This window comes from Oncorhynchus mykiss, chromosome 2, assembly GCF_057628025.1.
Source record: "Oncorhynchus mykiss isolate SJ-2025 chromosome 2, ASM5762802v1, whole genome shotgun sequence".
Classification (NCBI taxonomy): domain Eukaryota; kingdom Metazoa; phylum Chordata; class Actinopteri; order Salmoniformes; family Salmonidae; genus Oncorhynchus; species Oncorhynchus mykiss.
Window position 1 is genome coordinate 101,907,348 of NC_143023.1, and position 18,352 is coordinate 101,925,699.

The 18,352-nt window shown below is 38.6% G+C and overlaps 1 protein-coding gene across 1 annotated transcript in view; it reads left to right on the top strand.

Moving 5' to 3' along the window:
- The window catches only part of slc25a22a (solute carrier family 25 member 22a), a 95,448-nt gene that overhangs the window by 37,918 nt on the left and 39,178 nt on the right, over nucleotides 1-18,352 (top strand). The window contains exon 3 of the mRNA XM_036961212.2: nucleotides 18,188-18,313. Within this exon, the coding sequence (XP_036817107.2) occupies nucleotides 18,188-18,313 (126 nt within the window). The remainder of the gene's footprint in view (nucleotides 1-18,187; nucleotides 18,314-18,352) is intronic.

Here is an 18,352-nt window from a genome sequence, read left to right on the forward strand (position 1 = left end):
TCAGTTGTAAAGGTAAAGTACAACCTAGTCAGTTGTAAAGTACAACCTAGTCAGTTGTAAAGTACAACCTAGTCAGTTGTAAAGGTAAAGTACAACCTAGTCAGTTGTAAAGTACAACCTAGTCAGTTGTAAAGGTAAAGTACAACCTAGTCAGTTGTAAAGTACAACCTAGTCAGTTGTAAAGGGAAAGTACAACCTAGTCAGTTGTAAAGGTAAAGTACAACCTAGTCAGTTGTAAAGTACAACCTAGTCAGTTGTACAGGTAAAGTACAACCTAGTCAGTTGTAAAGTACAACCTAGTCAGCTGTACAGGGAAAGTACAACCTAGTCAGTTGTACAGGGAAAGTACAACCTAGTCAGTTGTAAAGTACAACCTAGTCAGTTGTAAAGTACAACCTAGTCAGTTGTAAATGTAAAGTACAACCTAGTCAGTTGTAAAGTACAACCTAGTCAGTTGTAAAGGGAAAGTACAACCTAGTCAGTTGTAAAGTACAACCTAGTCAGTTGTAAAGGGAAAGTACAACCTAGTCAGTTGTAAAGGGAAAGTATAACCTAGTCAGTTGTAAAGTACAACCTAGTCAGTTGTAAAGGGAAAGTACAACCTAGTCAGTTGTAAAGTACAACCTAGTCAGTTGTAAAGTACAACCTAGTCAGTTGTAAAGGGAAAGTACAACCTAGTCAGTTGTAAAGGTAAAGTACAACCTAGTCAGTTGTAAAGTACAACCTAGTCAGTTGTAAAGTACAACCTAGTCAGTTGTAAAGTACAACCTAGTCAGTTGTACAGGTAAAGTACAACCTAGTCAGTTGTAAAGTACAACCTAGTCAGCTGTACAGGGAAAGTACAACCTAGTCAGTTGTACAGGGAAAGTACAACCTAGTCAGTTGTAAAGTACAACCTAGTCAGTTGTAAAGTACAACCTAGTCAGTTGTAAAGGTAAAGTACAACCTAGTCAGTTGTAAAGTACAACCTAGTCAGTTGTAAAGGGAAAGTACAACCTAGTCAGTTGTAAAGTACAACCTAGTCAGTTGTAAAGGGAAAGTACAACCTAGTCAGTTGTAAAGGGAAAGTATAACCTAGTCAGTTGTAAAGTACAACCTAGTCAGTTGTAAAGGGAAAGTACAACCTAGTCAGTTGTAAAGTACAACCTAGTCAGTTGTAAAGTACAACCTAGTCAGTTGTAAAGGGAAAGTACAACCTAGTCAGTTGTAAAGGTAAAGTACAACCTAGTCAGTTGTAAAGTACAACCTAGTCAGTTGTAAAGTACAACCTAGTCAGTTGTAAAGTACAACCTAGTCAGTTGTAAAGGTAAAGTACAACCTAGTCAGTTGTACAGGGAAAGTACAACCTAGTCAGTTGTAAAGGTAAAGTACAACCTAGTCAGTTGTAAAGTACAACCTAGTCAGTTGTAAAGTACAACCTAGTCAGTTGTAAAGGTAAAGTACAACCTAGTCAGTTGTAAAGTACAACCTAATCAGTTGTAAAGTACAACCTAGTCAGTTGTAAAGGGAAAGTACAACCTAGTCAGTTGTAAAGGGAAAGTACAACCTAGTCAGTTGTACAGGGAAAGTACAACCTAGTCAGTTGTAAAGTACAACCTAGTCAGTTGTAAAGTACAACCTAGTCAGTTGTAAAGGTAAAGTACAACCTAGTCAGTTGTAAAGTACAACCTAGTCAGTTGTAAAGGGAAAGTACAACCTAGTCAGTTGTAAAGTACAACCTAGTCAGTTGTAAAGGGAAAGTACAACCTAGTCAGTTGTAAAGGGAAAGTATAACCTAGTCAGTTGTAAAGGGAAAGTACAACCTAGTCAGTTGTAAAGGGAAAGTATAACCTAGTCAGTTGTAAAGTACAACCTAGTCAGTTGTAAAGGGAAAGTACAACCTAGTCAGTTGTAAAGTACAACCTAGTCAGTTGTAAAGTACAACCTAGTCAGTTGTAAAGGGAAAGTACAACCTAGTCAGTTGTAAAGGTAAAGTACAACCTAGTCAGTTGTAAAGTACAACCTAGTCAGTTGTAAAGTACAACCTAGTCAGTTGTAAAGTACAACCTAGTCAGTTGTACAGGTAAAGTACAACCTAGTCAGTTGTAAAGTACAACCTAGTCAGTTGTAAAGTACAACCTAGTCAGTTGTAAAGGTAAAGTACAACCTAGTCAGTTGTAAAGTACAACCTAGTCAGTTGTACAGGGAAAGTACAACCTAGTCAGTTGTAAAGTACAACCTAGTCAGTTGTAAAGTACAACCTAGTCAGTTGTAAAGGTAAAGTACAACCTAGTCAGTTGTAAAGTACAACCTAGTCAGTTGTAAAGGGAAAGTACAACCTAGTCAGTTGTAAAGTACAACCTAGTCAGTTGTAAAGGGAAAGTACAACCTAGTCAGTTGTAAAGGGAAAGTATAACCTAGTCAGTTGTAAAGTACAACCTAGTCAGTTGTAAAGGGAAAGTACAACCTAGTCAGTTGTAAAGTACAACCTAGTCAGTTGTAAAGTACAACCTAGTCAGTTGTAAAGGGAAAGTACAACCTAGTCAGTTGTAAAGGTAAAGTACAACCTAGTCAGTTGTAAAGTACAACCTAGTCAGTTGTAAAGTACAACCTAGTCAGTTGTAAAGGGAAAGTACAACCTAGTCAGTTGTAAAGGGAAAGTACAACCTAGTCAGTTGTACAGGTAAAGTACAACCTAGTCAGTTGTAAAGTACAACCTAGTCAGTTGTACAGGGAAAGTACAACCTAGTCAGTTGTACAGGGAAAGTACAACCTAGTCAGTTGTAAAGTACAACCTAGTCAGTTGTACAGGGAAAGTACAACCTAGTTAGTTGTACAGGGAAAGTACAACCTAGTCAGTTGTAAAGGGAAAGTACAACCTAGTCAGTTGTAAAGGGAAAGTACAACCTAGTCAGTTGTAAAGTACAACCTAGTCAGTTGTAAAGGGAAAGTACAACCTAGTCAGTTGTAAAGGGAAAGTATAACCTAGTCAGTTGTAAAGTACAACCTAGTCAGTTGTAAAGGTAAAGTACAACCTAGTCAGTTGTACAGGGAAAGTACAACCTAGTCAGTTGTAAAGGTAAAGTACAACCTAGTCAGTTGTAAAGTACAACCTAGTCAGTTGTAAAGTACAACCTAGTCAGTTGTAAAGGTAAAGTACAACCTAGTCAGTTGTAAAGTACAACCTAATCAGTTGTAAAGTACAACCTAGTCAGTTGTAAAGGGAAAGTACAACCTAGTCAGTTGTAAAGGGAAAGTACAACCTAGTCAGTTGTACAGGGAAAGTAAAACCTAGTCAGTTGTACAGGGAAAGTACAACCTAGTCAGTTGTAAAGGGAAAGTACAACCTAGTCAGTTGTAAAGTACAACCTAGTCAGTTGTAAAGGGAAAGTACAACCTAGTCAGTTGTACAGGGAAAGTACAACCTAGTCAGTTGTAAAGTACAACCTAGTCAGTTGTAAAGGGAAAGTACAACCTAGTCAGTTGTAAAGGGGAAGTACAATCTAGTCAGTTGTACAGGTAAAGTACAGCCTAGTCAGTTGTAAAGGTAAAGTACAACCTAGTCAGTTGTAAGGTACAACCTAGTCAGTTGTAAAGGTAAAGTACAACCTAGTTAGTTGTAAAGGGAAAGTACAACCTAGTCAGTTGTACAGGGAAAGTACAACCTAGTCAGTTGTAAAGTACAACCTAGTCAGTTGTACAGGGAAAGTACAACCTAGTCAGTTGTAAAGGTAAAGTACAACCTAGTCAGTTGTAAAGTACAACCTAGTCAGTTGTAAAGGGAAAGTACAACCTAGTCAGTTGTAAAGGGAAAGTACAACCTAGTCAGTTGTACAGGGAAAGTACAACCTAGTCAGTTGTAAAGTACAACCAAGTCAGTTGTAAAGTACAACCTAGTCAGTTGTAAAGGTAAAGTACAACCTAGTCAGTTGTAAAGTACAACCTAGTCAGTTGTAAAGTACAACCTAGTCAGTTGTAAAGGTAAAGTACAACCTAGTCAGTTGTAAAGTACAACCTAGTCAGTTGTAAAGGTAAAGTACAACCTAGTCAGTTGTAAAGTACAACCTAGTCAGTTGTAAAGGGAAAGTACAACCTAGTCAGTTGTAAAGGTAAAGTACAACCTAGTCAGTTGTAAAGTACAACCTAGTCAGTTGTACAGGTAAAGTACAACCTAGTCAGTTGTAAAGTACAACCTAGTCAGCTGTACAGGGAAAGTACAACCTAGTCAGTTGTACAGGGAAAGTACAACCTAGTCAGTTGTAAAGTACAACCTAGTCAGTTGTAAAGTACAACCTAGTCAGTTGTAAATGTAAAGTACAACCTAGTCAGTTGTAAAGTACAACCTAGTCAGTTGTAAAGGGAAAGTACAACCTAGTCAGTTGTAAAGTACAACCTAGTCAGTTGTAAAGGGAAAGTACAACCTAGTCAGTTGTAAAGGGAAAGTATAACCTAGTCAGTTGTAAAGTACAACCTAGTCAGTTGTAAAGGGAAAGTACAACCTAGTCAGTTGTAAAGTACAACCTAGTCAGTTGTAAAGTACAACCTAGTCAGTTGTAAAGGGAAAGTACAACCTAGTCAGTTGTAAAGGTAAAGTACAACCTAGTCAGTTGTAAAGTACAACCTAGTCAGTTGTAAAGTACAACCTAGTCAGTTGTAAAGGGAAAGTACAACCTAGTCAGTTGTAAAGGGAAAGTACAACCTAGTCAGTTGTACAGGTAAAGTACAACCTAGTCAGTTGTAAAGTACAACCTAGTCAGTTGTACAGGGAAAGTACAACCTAGTCAGTTGTACAGGGAAAGTACAACCTAGTCAGTTGTAAAGTACAACCTAGTCAGTTGTACAGGGAAAGTACAACCTAGTTAGTTGTACAGGGAAAGTACAACCTAGTCAGTTGTAAAGGGAAAGTACAACCTAGTCAGTTGTAAAGGGAAAGTACAACCTAGTCAGTTGTAAAGTACAACCTAGTCAGTTGTACAGGGAAAGTACAACCTAGTCAGTTGTAAAGGTAAAGTACAACCTAGTCAGTTGTAAAGTACAACCTAGTCAGTTGTAAAGGGAAAGTACAACCTAGTCAGTTGTAAAGGGAAAGTACAACCTAGTCAGTTGTACAGGGAAAGTACAACCTAGTCAGTTGTAAAGTACAACCAAGTCAGTTGTAAAGTACAACCTAGTCAGTTGTAAAGGTAAAGTACAACCTAGTCAGTTGTAAAGTACAACCTAGTCAGTTGTAAAGGTAAAGTACAACCTAGTCAGTTGTAAAGTACAACCTAGTCAGTTGTAAAGGGAAAGTACAACCTAGTCAGTTGTAAAGGTAAAGTACAACCTAGTCAGTTGTAAAGTACAACCTAGTCAGTTGTACAGGTAAAGTACAACCTAGTCAGTTGTAAAGTACAACCTAGTCAGCTGTACAGGGAAAGTACAACCTAGTCAGTTGTACAGGGAAAGTACAACCTAGTCAGTTGTAAAGTACAACCTAGTCAGTTGTAAAGTACAACCTAGTCAGTTGTAAATGTAAAGTACAACCTAGTCAGTTGTAAAGTACAACCTAGTCAGTTGTAAAGGGAAAGTACAACCTAGTCAGTTGTAAAGTACAACCTAGTCAGTTGTAAAGGGAAAGTACAACCTAGTCAGTTGTAAAGGGAAAGTATAACCTAGTCAGTTGTAAAGTACAACCTAGTCAGTTGTAAAGGGAAAGTACAACCTAGTCAGTTGTAAAGTACAACCTAGTCAGTTGTAAAGTACAACCTAGTCAGTTGTAAAGGGAAAGTACAACCTAGTCAGTTGTAAAGGTAAAGTACAACCTAGTCAGTTGTAAAGTACAACCTAGTCAGTTGTAAAGTACAACCTAGTCAGTTGTAAAGGGAAAGTACAACCTAGTCAGTTGTAAAGGGAAAGTACAACCTAGTCAGTTGTACAGGTAAAGTACAACCTAGTCAGTTGTAAAGTACAACCTAGTCAGTTGTACAGGGAAAGTACAACCTAGTCAGTTGTACAGGGAAAGTACAACCTAGTCAGTTGTAAAGTACAACCTAGTCAGTTGTACAGGGAAAGTACAACCTAGTTAGTTGTACAGGGAAAGTACAACCTAGTCAGTTGTAAAGGGAAAGTACAACCTAGTCAGTTGTAAAGGGAAAGTACAACCTAGTCAGTTGTAAAGTACAACCTAGTCAGTTGTACAGGGAAAGTACAACCTAGTCAGTTGTAAAGGTAAAGTACAACCTAGTCAGTTGTAAAGTACAACCTAGTCAGTTGTAAAGGGAAAGTACAACCTAGTCAGTTGTAAAGGGAAAGTACAACCTAGTCAGTTGTACAGGGAAAGTACAACCTAGTCAGTTGTAAAGTACAACCAAGTCAGTTGTAAAGTACAACCTAGTCAGTTGTAAAGGTAAAGTACAACCTAGTCAGTTGTAAAGTACAACCTAGTCAGTTGTAAAGGTAAAGTACAACCTAGTCAGTTGTAAAGTACAACCTAGTCAGTTGTAAAGGGAAAGTACAACCTAGTCAGTTGTAAAGTACAACCTAGTCAGTTGTAAAGGGAAAGTACAACCTAGTCAGTTGTAAAGTACAACCTAGTCAGTTGTAAAGTACAACCTAGTCAGTTGTAAAGGGAAAGTACAACCTAGTCAGTTGTAAAGGTAAAGTACAACCTAGTCAGTTGTAAAGTACAACCTAGTCAGTTGTAAAGTACAACCTAGTCAGTTGTAAAGGGAAAGTACAACCTAGTCAGTTGTAAAGGGAAAGTACAACCTAGTCAGTTGTACAGGTAAAGTACAACCTAGTCAGTTGTAAAGTACAACCTAGTCAGTTGTAAAGGGAAAGTACAACCTAGTCAGTTGTAAAGGTAAAGTACAACCTAGTCAGTTGTAAAGTACAACCTAGTCAGTTGTAAAGTACAACCTAGTCAGTTGTAAAGGGAAAGTACAACCTAGTCAGTTGTAAAGGGAAAGTACAACCTAGTCAGTTGTACAGGTAAAGTACAACCTAGTCAGTTGTAAAGTACAACCTAGTCAGTTGTACAGGGAAAGTACAACCTAGTAAGTTGTACAGGGAAAGTACAACCTAGTCAGTTGTAAAGTACAACCTAGTCAGTTGTACAGGGAAAGTACAACCTAGTTAGTTGTACAGGGAAAGTACAACCTAGTCAGTTGTAAAGGGAAAGTACAACCTAGTCAGTTGTAAAGGGAAAGTACAACCTAGTCAGTTGTAAAGTACAACCTAGTCAGTTGTACAGGGAAAGTACAACCTAGTCAGTTGTAAAGGTAAAGTACAACCTAGTCAGTTGTAAAGTACAACCTAGTCAGTTGTAATGGGAAAGTACAACCTAGTCAGTTGTAAAGGGAAAGTACAACCTAGTCAGTTGTACAGGGAAAGTACAACCTAGTCAGTTGTAAAGTACAACCAAGTCAGTTGTAAAGTACAACCTAGTCAGTTGTAAAGGTAAAGTACAACCTAGTCAGTTGTAAAGTACAACCTAGTCAGTTGTAAAGTACAACCTAGTCAGTTGTAAAGGTAAAGTACAACCTAGTCAGTTGTAAAGTACAACCTAGTCAGTTGTAAAGGGAAAGTACAACCTAGTCAGTTGTAAAGTACAACCTAGTCAGTTGTAAAGGGAAAGTACAACCTAGTCAGTTGTAAAGGTAAAGTACAACCTAGTCAGTTGTAAAGTACAACCTAGTCAGTTGTACAGGTAAAGTACAACCTAGTCAGTTGTAAAGTACAACCTAGTCAGCTGTACAGGGAAAGTACAACCTAGTCAGTTGTACAGGGAAAGTACAACCTAGTCAGTTGTAAAGTACAACCAAGTCAGTTGTAAAGTACAACCTAGTCAGTTGTAAAGGTAAAGTACAACCTAGTCAGTTGTAAAGTACAACCTAGTCAGTTGTAAAGTACAACCTAGTCAGTTGTAAAGGTAAAGTACAACCTAGTCAGTTGTAAAGTACAACCTAGTCAGTTGTAAAGTACAACCTAGTCAGTTGTAAATGTAAAGTACAACCTAGTCAGTTGTAAAGTACAACCTAGTCAGTTGTAAAGTACAACCTAGTCAGTTGTAAAGGGAAAGTACAACCTAGTCAGTTGTAAAGTACAACCTAGTCAGTTGTAAAGGGAAAGTACAACCTAGTCAGTTGTAAAGGGAAAGTATAACCTAGTCAGTTGTAAAGTACAACCTAGTCAGTTGTAAAGGGAAAGTACAACCTAGTCAGTTGTAAAGTACAACCTAGTCAGTTGTAAAGTACAACCTAGTCAGTTGTAAAGGGAAAGTACAACCTAGTCAGTTGTAAAGGTAAAGTACAACCTAGTCAGTTGTAAAGTACAACCTAGTCAGTTGTAAAGTACAACCTAGTTAGTTGTAAAGGGAAAGTACAACCTAGTCAGTTGTAAAGGGAAAGTACAACCTAGTCAGTTGTACAGGTAAAGTACAACCTAGTCAGTTGTAAAGTACAACCTAGTCAGTTGTACAGGGAAAGTACAACCTAGTCAGTTGTACAGGGAAAGTACAACCTAGTCAGTTGTAAAGTACAACCTAGTCAGTTGTACAGGGAAAGTACAACCTAGTTAGTTGTACAGGGAAAGTACAACCTAGTCAGTTGTAAAGGGAAAGTACAACCTAGTCAGTTGTAAAGGGAAAGTACAACCTAGTCAGTTGTAAAGTACAACCTAGTCAGTTGTAAAGGGAAAGTACAACCTAGTCAGTTGTAAAGTACAACCTAGTCAGTTGTAAAGGGAAAGTACAACCTAGTCAGTTGTAAAGGGAAAGTACAACCTAGTCAGTTGTACAGGTAAAGTACAACCTAGTCAGTTGTAAAGTACAACCTAGTCAGTTGTAAAGTACAACCTTGTCAGTTGTACAGGGAAAGTACAACCTAGTCAGTTGTAAAGGTAAAGTACAACCTAGTCAGTTGTAAAGGGAAAGTACAACCTAGTCAGTTGTAAAGGGAAAGTACAACCTAGTCAGTTGTAAAGGGAAAGTACAACCTAGTCAGTTGTACAGGGAAAGTACAACCTAGTTAGTTGTACAGGGAAAGTACAACCTAGTCAGTTGTAAAGGGAAAGTACAACCTAGTCAGTTGTAAAGGGAAAGTACAACCTAGTCAGTTGTAAAGGGAAAGTACAACCTAGTCAGTTGTAAAGGTAAAGTACAACCTAGTCAGTTGTAAAGTACAACCTAGTCAGTTGTAAAGTACAACCTAGTCAGTTGTAAAGGGAAAGTACAACCTAGTCAGTTGTAAAGGGAAAGTACAACCTAGTCAGTTGTACAGGTAAAGTACAACCTAGTCAGTTGTAAAGTACAACCTAGTCAGTTGTAAAGTACAACCTTGTCAGTTGTACAGGGAAAGTACAACCTAGTCAGTTGTAAAGGTAAAGTACAACCTAGTCAGTTGTAAAGGGAAAGTACAACCTAGTCAGTTGTAAAGGGAAAGTACAACCTAGTCAGTTGTAAAGGGAAAGTACAACCTAGTCAGTTGTACAGGGAAAGTACAACCTAGTTAGTTGTACAGGGAAAGTACAACCTAGTCAGTTGTAAAGGGAAAGTACAACCTAGTCAGTTGTAAAGGGAAAGTACAACCTAGTCAGTTGTAAAGTACAACCTAGTCAGTTGTAAAGGGAAAGTACAACCTAGTCAGTTGTAAAGTACAACCTAGTCAGTTGTAAAGGGAAAGTACAACCTAGTCAGTTGTACAGGGAAAGTATAACCTAGTCAGTTGTAAAGTACAACCTAGTCAGTTGTAAAGGGAAAGTACAACCTAGTCAGTTGTAAAGGGAAAGTACAACCTAGTCAGTTGTAAAGGGAAAGTACAACCTAGTCAGTTGTAAAGGGAAAGTACAACCTAGTCAGTTGTAAAGTACAACCTAGTCAGTTGTAAAGTACAACCTAGTCAGTTGTAAAGGGAAAGTACAACCTAGTCAGTTGTAAAGGTAAAGTACAACCTAGTCAGTTGTAAAGTACAACCTAGTCAGTTGTAAAGTACAACCTAGTCAGTTGTAAAGGGAAAGTACAACCTAGTCAGTTGTAAAGGGAAAGTACAACCTAGTCAGTTGTACAGGTAAAGTACAACCTAGTCAGTTGTAAAGTACAACCTAGTCAGTTGTAAAGGGAAAGTACAACCTAGTCAGTTGTAAAGGTAAAGTACAACCTAGTCAGTTGTAAAGTACAACCTAGTCAGTTGTAAAGTACAACCTAGTCAGTTGTAAAGGGAAAGTACAACCTAGTCAGTTGTAAAGGGAAAGTACAACCTAGTCAGTTGTACAGGTAAAGTACAACCTAGTCAGTTGTAAAGTACAACCTAGTCAGTTGTACAGGGAAAGTACAACCTAGTAAGTTGTACAGGGAAAGTACAACCTAGTCAGTTGTAAAGTACAACCTAGTCAGTTGTACAGGGAAAGTACAACCTAGTTAGTTGTACAGGGAAAGTACAACCTAGTCAGTTGTAAAGGGAAAGTACAACCTAGTCAGTTGTAAAGGGAAAGTACAACCTAGTCAGTTGTAAAGTACAACCTAGTCAGTTGTACAGGGAAAGTACAACCTAGTCAGTTGTAAAGGTAAAGTACAACCTAGTCAGTTGTAAAGTACAACCTAGTCAGTTGTAATGGGAAAGTACAACCTAGTCAGTTGTAAAGGGAAAGTACAACCTAGTCAGTTGTACAGGGAAAGTACAACCTAGTCAGTTGTAAAGTACAACCAAGTCAGTTGTAAAGTACAACCTAGTCAGTTGTAAAGGTAAAGTACAACCTAGTCAGTTGTAAAGTACAACCTAGTCAGTTGTAAAGTACAACCTAGTCAGTTGTAAAGGTAAAGTACAACCTAGTCAGTTGTAAAGTACAACCTAGTCAGTTGTAAAGGGAAAGTACAACCTAGTCAGTTGTAAAGTACAACCTAGTCAGTTGTAAAGGGAAAGTACAACCTAGTCAGTTGTAAAGGTAAAGTACAACCTAGTCAGTTGTAAAGTACAACCTAGTCAGTTGTACAGGTAAAGTACAACCTAGTCAGTTGTAAAGTACAACCTAGTCAGCTGTACAGGGAAAGTACAACCTAGTCAGTTGTACAGGGAAAGTACAACCTAGTCAGTTGTAAAGTACAACCAAGTCAGTTGTAAAGTACAACCTAGTCAGTTGTAAAGGTAAAGTACAACCTAGTCAGTTGTAAAGTACAACCTAGTCAGTTGTAAAGTACAACCTAGTCAGTTGTAAAGGTAAAGTACAACCTAGTCAGTTGTAAAGTACAACCTAGTCAGTTGTAAAGTACAACCTAGTCAGTTGTAAATGTAAAGTACAACCTAGTCAGTTGTAAAGTACAACCTAGTCAGTTGTAAAGTACAACCTAGTCAGTTGTAAAGGGAAAGTACAACCTAGTCAGTTGTAAAGTACAACCTAGTCAGTTGTAAAGGGAAAGTACAACCTAGTCAGTTGTAAAGGGAAAGTATAACCTAGTCAGTTGTAAAGTACAACCTAGTCAGTTGTAAAGGGAAAGTACAACCTAGTCAGTTGTAAAGTACAACCTAGTCAGTTGTAAAGTACAACCTAGTCAGTTGTAAAGGGAAAGTACAACCTAGTCAGTTGTAAAGGTAAAGTACAACCTAGTCAGTTGTAAAGTACAACCTAGTCAGTTGTAAAGTACAACCTAGTCAGTTGTAAAGGTAAAGTACAACCTAGTCAGTTGTAAAGTACAACCTAGTCAGTTGTAAAGGGAAAGTATAACCTAGTCAGTTGTAAAGTACAACCTAGTCAGTTGTAAAGGGAAAGTACAACCTAGTCAGTTGTAAAGTACAACCTAGTCAGTTGTAAAGTACAACCTAGTCAGTTGTAAAGGGAAAGTACAACCTAGTCAGTTGTAAAGGTAAAGTACAACCTAGTCAGTTGTAAAGTACAACCTAGTCAGTTGTAAAGTACAACCTAGTTAGTTGTAAAGGGAAAGTACAACCTAGTCAGTTGTAAAGGGAAAGTACAACCTAGTCAGTTGTACAGGTAAAGTACAACCTAGTCAGTTGTAAAGTACAACCTAGTCAGTTGTACAGGGAAAGTACAACCTAGTCAGTTGTACAGGGAAAGTACAACCTAGTCAGTTGTAAAGTACAACCTAGTCAGTTGTACAGGGAAAGTACAACCTAGTTAGTTGTACAGGGAAAGTACAACCTAGTCAGTTGTAAAGGGAAAGTACAACCTAGTCAGTTGTAAAGGGAAAGTACAACCTAGTCAGTTGTAAAGTACAACCTAGTCAGTTGTAAAGGGAAAGTACAACCTAGTCAGTTGTAAAGTACAACCTAGTCAGTTGTAAAGGGAAAGTACAACCTAGTCAGTTGTAAAGGGAAAGTACAACCTAGTCAGTTGTACAGGTAAAGTACAACCTAGTCAGTTGTAAAGTACAACCTAGTCAGTTGTAAAGTACAACCTTGTCAGTTGTACAGGGAAAGTACAACCTAGTCAGTTGTAAAGGTAAAGTACAACCTAGTCAGTTGTAAAGGGAAAGTACAACCTAGTCAGTTGTAAAGGGAAAGTACAACCTAGTCAGTTGTAAAGGGAAAGTACAACCTAGTCAGTTGTACAGGGAAAGTACAACCTAGTTAGTTGTACAGGGAAAGTACAACCTAGTCAGTTGTAAAGGGAAAGTACAACCTAGTCAGTTGTAAAGGGAAAGTACAACCTAGTCAGTTGTAAAGGGAAAGTACAACCTAGTCAGTTGTAAAGGTAAAGTACAACCTAGTCAGTTGTAAAGTACAACCTAGTCAGTTGTAAAGTACAACCTAGTCAGTTGTAAAGGGAAAGTACAACCTAGTCAGTTGTAAAGGGAAAGTACAACCTAGTCAGTTGTACAGGTAAAGTACAACCTAGTCAGTTGTAAAGTACAACCTAGTCAGTTGTAAAGTACAACCTTGTCAGTTGTACAGGGAAAGTACAACCTAGTCAGTTGTAAAGGTAAAGTACAACCTAGTCAGTTGTAAAGGGAAAGTACAACCTAGTCAGTTGTAAAGGGAAAGTACAACCTAGTCAGTTGTAAAGGGAAAGTACAACCTAGTCAGTTGTACAGGGAAAGTACAACCTAGTTAGTTGTACAGGGAAAGTACAACCTAGTCAGTTGTAAAGGGAAAGTACAACCTAGTCAGTTGTAAAGGGAAAGTACAACCTAGTCAGTTGTAAAGTACAACCTAGTCAGTTGTAAAGGGAAAGTACAACCTAGTCAGTTGTAAAGTACAACCTAGTCAGTTGTAAAGGGAAAGTACAACCTAGTCAGTTGTACAGGGAAAGTATAACCTAGTCAGTTGTAAAGTACAACCTAGTCAGTTGTAAAGGGAAAGTACAACCTAGTCAGTTGTAAAGGGAAAGTACAACCTAGTCAGTTGTAAAGGGAAAGTACAACCTAGTCAGTTGTAAAGGGAAAGTACAACCTAGTCAGTTGTAAAGTACAACCTAGTCAGTTGTAAAGTACAACCTAGTCAGTTGTAAAGGGAAAGTACAACCTAGTCAGTTGTAAAGGTAAAGTACAACCTAGTCAGTTGTAAAGTACAACCTAGTCAGTTGTAAAGTACAACCTAGTCAGTTGTAAAGGGAAAGTACAACCTAGTCAGTTGTAAAGGGAAAGTACAACCTAGTCAGTTGTACAGGTAAAGTACAACCTAGTCAGTTGTAAAGTACAACCTAGTCAGTTGTAAAGGGAAAGTACAACCTAGTCAGTTGTAAAGGTAAAGTACAACCTAGTCAGTTGTAAAGTACAACCTAGTCAGTTGTAAAGTACAACCTAGTCAGTTGTAAAGGGAAAGTACAACCTAGTCAGTTGTAAAGGGAAAGTACAACCTAGTCAGTTGTACAGGTAAAGTACAACCTAGTCAGTTGTAAAGTACAACCTAGTCAGTTGTACAGGGAAAGTACAACCTAGTAAGTTGTACAGGGAAAGTACAACCTAGTCAGTTGTAAAGTACAACCTAGTCAGTTGTACAGGGAAAGTACAACCTAGTTAGTTGTACAGGGAAAGTACAACCTAGTCAGTTGTAAAGGGAAAGTACAACCTAGTCAGTTGTAAAGGGAAAGTACAACCTAGTCAGTTGTAAAGTACAACCTAGTCAGTTGTACAGGGAAAGTACAACCTAGTCAGTTGTAAAGGTAAAGTACAACCTAGTCAGTTGTAAAGTACAACCTAGTCAGTTGTAATGGGAAAGTACAACCTAGTCAGTTGTAAAGGGAAAGTACAACCTAGTCAGTTGTACAGGGAAAGTACAACCTAGTCAGTTGTAAAGTACAACCAAGTCAGTTGTAAAGTACAACCTAGTCAGTTGTAAAGGTAAAGTACAACCTAGTCAGTTGTAAAGTACAACCTAGTCAGTTGTAAAGTACAACCTAGTCAGTTGTAAAGGTAAAGTACAACCTAGTCAGTTGTAAAGTACAACCTAGTCAGTTGTAAAGGGAAAGTACAACCTAGTCAGTTGTAAAGTACAACCTAGTCAGTTGTAAAGGGAAAGTACAACCTAGTCAGTTGTAAAGGTAAAGTACAACCTAGTCAGTTGTAAAGTACAACCTAGTCAGTTGTACAGGTAAAGTACAACCTAGTCAGTTGTAAAGTACAACCTAGTCAGCTGTACAGGGAAAGTACAACCTAGTCAGTTGTACAGGGAAAGTACAACCTAGTCAGTTGTAAAGTACAACCAAGTCAGTTGTAAAGTACAACCTAGTCAGTTGTAAAGGTAAAGTACAACCTAGTCAGTTGTAAAGTACAACCTAGTCAGTTGTAAAGTACAACCTAGTCAGTTGTAAAGGTAAAGTACAACCTAGTCAGTTGTAAAGTACAACCTAGTCAGTTGTAAAGTACAACCTAGTCAGTTGTAAATGTAAAGTACAACCTAGTCAGTTGTAAAGTACAACCTAGTCAGTTGTAAAGTACAACCTAGTCAGTTGTAAAGGGAAAGTACAACCTAGTCAGTTGTAAAGTACAACCTAGTCAGTTGTAAAGGGAAAGTACAACCTAGTCAGTTGTAAAGGGAAAGTATAACCTAGTCAGTTGTAAAGTACAACCTAGTCAGTTGTAAAGGGAAAGTACAACCTAGTCAGTTGTAAAGTACAACCTAGTCAGTTGTAAAGTACAACCTAGTCAGTTGTAAAGGGAAAGTACAACCTAGTCAGTTGTAAAGGTAAAGTACAACCTAGTCAGTTGTAAAGTACAACCTAGTCAGTTGTAAAGTACAACCTAGTCAGTTGTAAAGGTAAAGTACAACCTAGTCAGTTGTAAAGTACAACCTAGTCAGTTGTAAAGGGAAAGTACAACCTAGTCAGTTGTAAAGGTAAAGTACAACCTAGTCAGTTGTAAAGGTAAAGTACAACCTAGTCAGTTGTAAAGTACAACCTAGTCAGTTGTAAAGTACAACCTAGTCAGTTGTAAAGGTAAAGTACAACCTAGTCAGTTGTAAAGGTAAAGTACAACCTAGTCAGTTGTACAGGGAAAGTACAACCTAGTCAGTTGTAAAGGTAAAGTACAACCTAGTCAGTTGTAAAGTACAACCTAGTCAGTTGTAAAGTACAACCTAGTCAGTTGTAAAGGTAAAGTACAACCTAGTCAGTTGTAAAGTACAACCTAGTCAGTTGTAAAGTACAACCTAGTCAGTTGTAAAGGTAAAGTACAACCTAGTCAGTTGTAAAGGGAAAGTACAACCTAGTCAGTTGTACAGGTAAAGTACAACCTAGTCAGTTGTAAAGTACAACCTAGTCAGTTGTAAAGTACAACCTATTCAGTTGTACAGGGAAAGTACAACCTAGTCAGTTGTAAAGGGAAAGTACAACCTAGTCAGTTGTAAAGGGAAAGTACAACCTAGTCAGTTGTACAGGGAAAGTACAACCTAGTTAGTTGTACAGGGAAAGTACAACCTAGTCAGTTGTAAAGGGAAAGTACAACCTAGTCAGTTGTAAAGGGAAAGTACAACCTAGTCAGTTGTAAAGTACAACCTAGTCAGTTGTAAAGGGAAAGTACAACCTAGTCAGTTGTAAAGTACAACCTAGTCAGTTGTAAAGGGAAAGTACAACCTAGTCAGTTGTACAGGGAAAGTATAACCTAGTCAGTTGTAAAGTACAACCTAGTCAGTTGTAAAGGGAAAGTACAACCTAGTCAGTTGTAAAGGGAAAGTACAACCTAGTCAGTTGTAAAGTACAACCTAGTCAGTTGTAAAGGTAAAGTACAACCTAGTCAGTTGTAAAGTACAACCTAGTCAGTTGTAAAGGGAAAGTACAACCTAGTCAGTTGTAAAGGTAAAGTACAACCTAGTCAGTTGTAAAGGTAAAGTACAACCTAGTCAGTTGTAAAGTACAACCTAGTCAGTTGTAAAGTACAACCTAGTCAGTTGTAAAGGTAAAGTACAACCTAGTCAGTTGTAAAGTACAACATAGTCAGTTGTAAAGTACAACCTAGTCAGTTGTAAAGGGAAAGTACAACCTAGTCAGTTGTAAAGGGAAAGTACAACCTAGTCAGTTGTAAAGGGAAAGTACAACCTAGTCAGTTGTACAGGGAAAGTACAACCTAGTCAGTTGTAAAGTACAACCTAGTCAGTTGTAAAGGGAAAGTACAACCTAGTCAGTTGTACAGGGAAAGTACAACCTAGTCAGTTGTAAAGGGAAAGTACAACCTAGTCAGTTGTAAAGGGAAAGTACAACCTAGTCAGTTGTAAAGGGAAAGTACAACCTAGTCAGTTGTAAAGGGAAAGTACAACCTAGTCAGTTGTAAAGGGAAAGTACAACCTAGTCAGTTGTACAACTGAATGCCTTCAACTGAAATGTGTCTTCTGTATTTAACCCAACTCCTCTGAATCAGAGAGGTGGGGGGGCTGCTTTAATCGACCCGCCCAGGGAACAGTGTTAACTGCCTTGCTCAGGGTCAGAAAGACATATGTTTACCTTGTCAGCTCGGGGAACAGCGTTAACTGCCTTGCTGAGGGTCAGAAAGACAGATGTTTACCTTGTCAGCTCGGGGAACAGCGTTAACTGCCTTGCTCAGGGTCAGAAAGACAGATTTATACCTTGTCAGCTCGGGGAACAGCGTTAACTGCCTTGCTCAGGGTCAGAAAGACAGATTTATACCTTGTCAGCTCGGGGAACAGCGTTAACTGCCTTGCTCAGGGTCAGAAAGACAGATTTATACCTTGTCAGCTCGGGGATGCGATTCAGCAACCTTTCGGGAAGCAATTTATGAAAATGTACACTCAGATTATAGTGATATTATGTCTGATCTCACAAACAATGTAAAGTCTGTTTAGAGGTGTAATCTTACATTTTTAATCTGAGGGTAATCCTGCTAGTGATATACTTGTTGAATTATGCAACAGAATGTGACAACACCAGTAATTAATGAGTCCGTCTAGACAGCCAGGTGAGTGCAGGTGGGCCTAGCATGTTTCGGGTCGTTGCAGCCCTCTTCCACCCCTTTATGTTAATCTATTTGCATATATGCAAATACACCCTTGTGTTTATGCAAATGGCCACATATAATATTATTTATTTTAACACAAAATACCTATAAAATATCTGACACCAATAGAACATATGAGTGTATTCTAAGAAAATAAATGTGAAATTTGACAATAAATGAAATGCCAGAATTTCAACCAAATTCCTGAACTCCATTTGTTATTTGTCTGAACCTGTAAAGTGTTTTATCTAATTCAGTCAATATGTCGGATCTAAACTTTTGGAGGGAATGTATTCATTGTCCAATTACTACATTTATTCTAATTGTTTTTAACAATTTTGATGACCGTTGCTACTGTTCTCCTCCTCCTCAGCGACCTTCTTCTCCCTGTAGTCAACAATCACATTCTCAGTGTGTTTTATGTTGCTTCTGTATATTAGCGGATGAAATTAACATATTGTGATATTTGGTGTCCGCGGTGGGATGATGTAACACTAGAAAAGTTAAATAAAATGTCAGCGTTATTTTAAAGTTACTGGTTTGTCTCCTCTCTCAAATTGTGCTTCTGTCTTCACTTCATCTCCTCTCCCTCTCCTCTCCCTCTCCTCTCCCTCTCCTCTCCTCTCCTCTCCTCTCCCTCTCCTCTCCTCTCCTCTCCTCTCCTCTCCTCTCCTCTCCTCTCCCTCTCCTCTCCTCTCCCTCTCCTCTCCTCTCCCTCTCCTCTCCGTCTCCTCTCCTCTCCTCTCCTCTCCTCTCCTCTCCTCTCCTCTCCTCTCCTCTCCTCTCCATCTCCTCTTCATCTCTTCTCTCCCATGATCCTCTCCTCCTCCCCAGTTTGCCTGCCAAATTGATAAATGGTGGGATCGCAGGGCTGATCGGCGTGAGCTGTGTGTTTCCCATTGACCTGGCCAAGACCCGCCTGCAGAACCAGCAAAATGGATCACGACTCTACACCAGCATGTATGTATCACAGTATAGTTTCCCGACATGGGTGCGAAC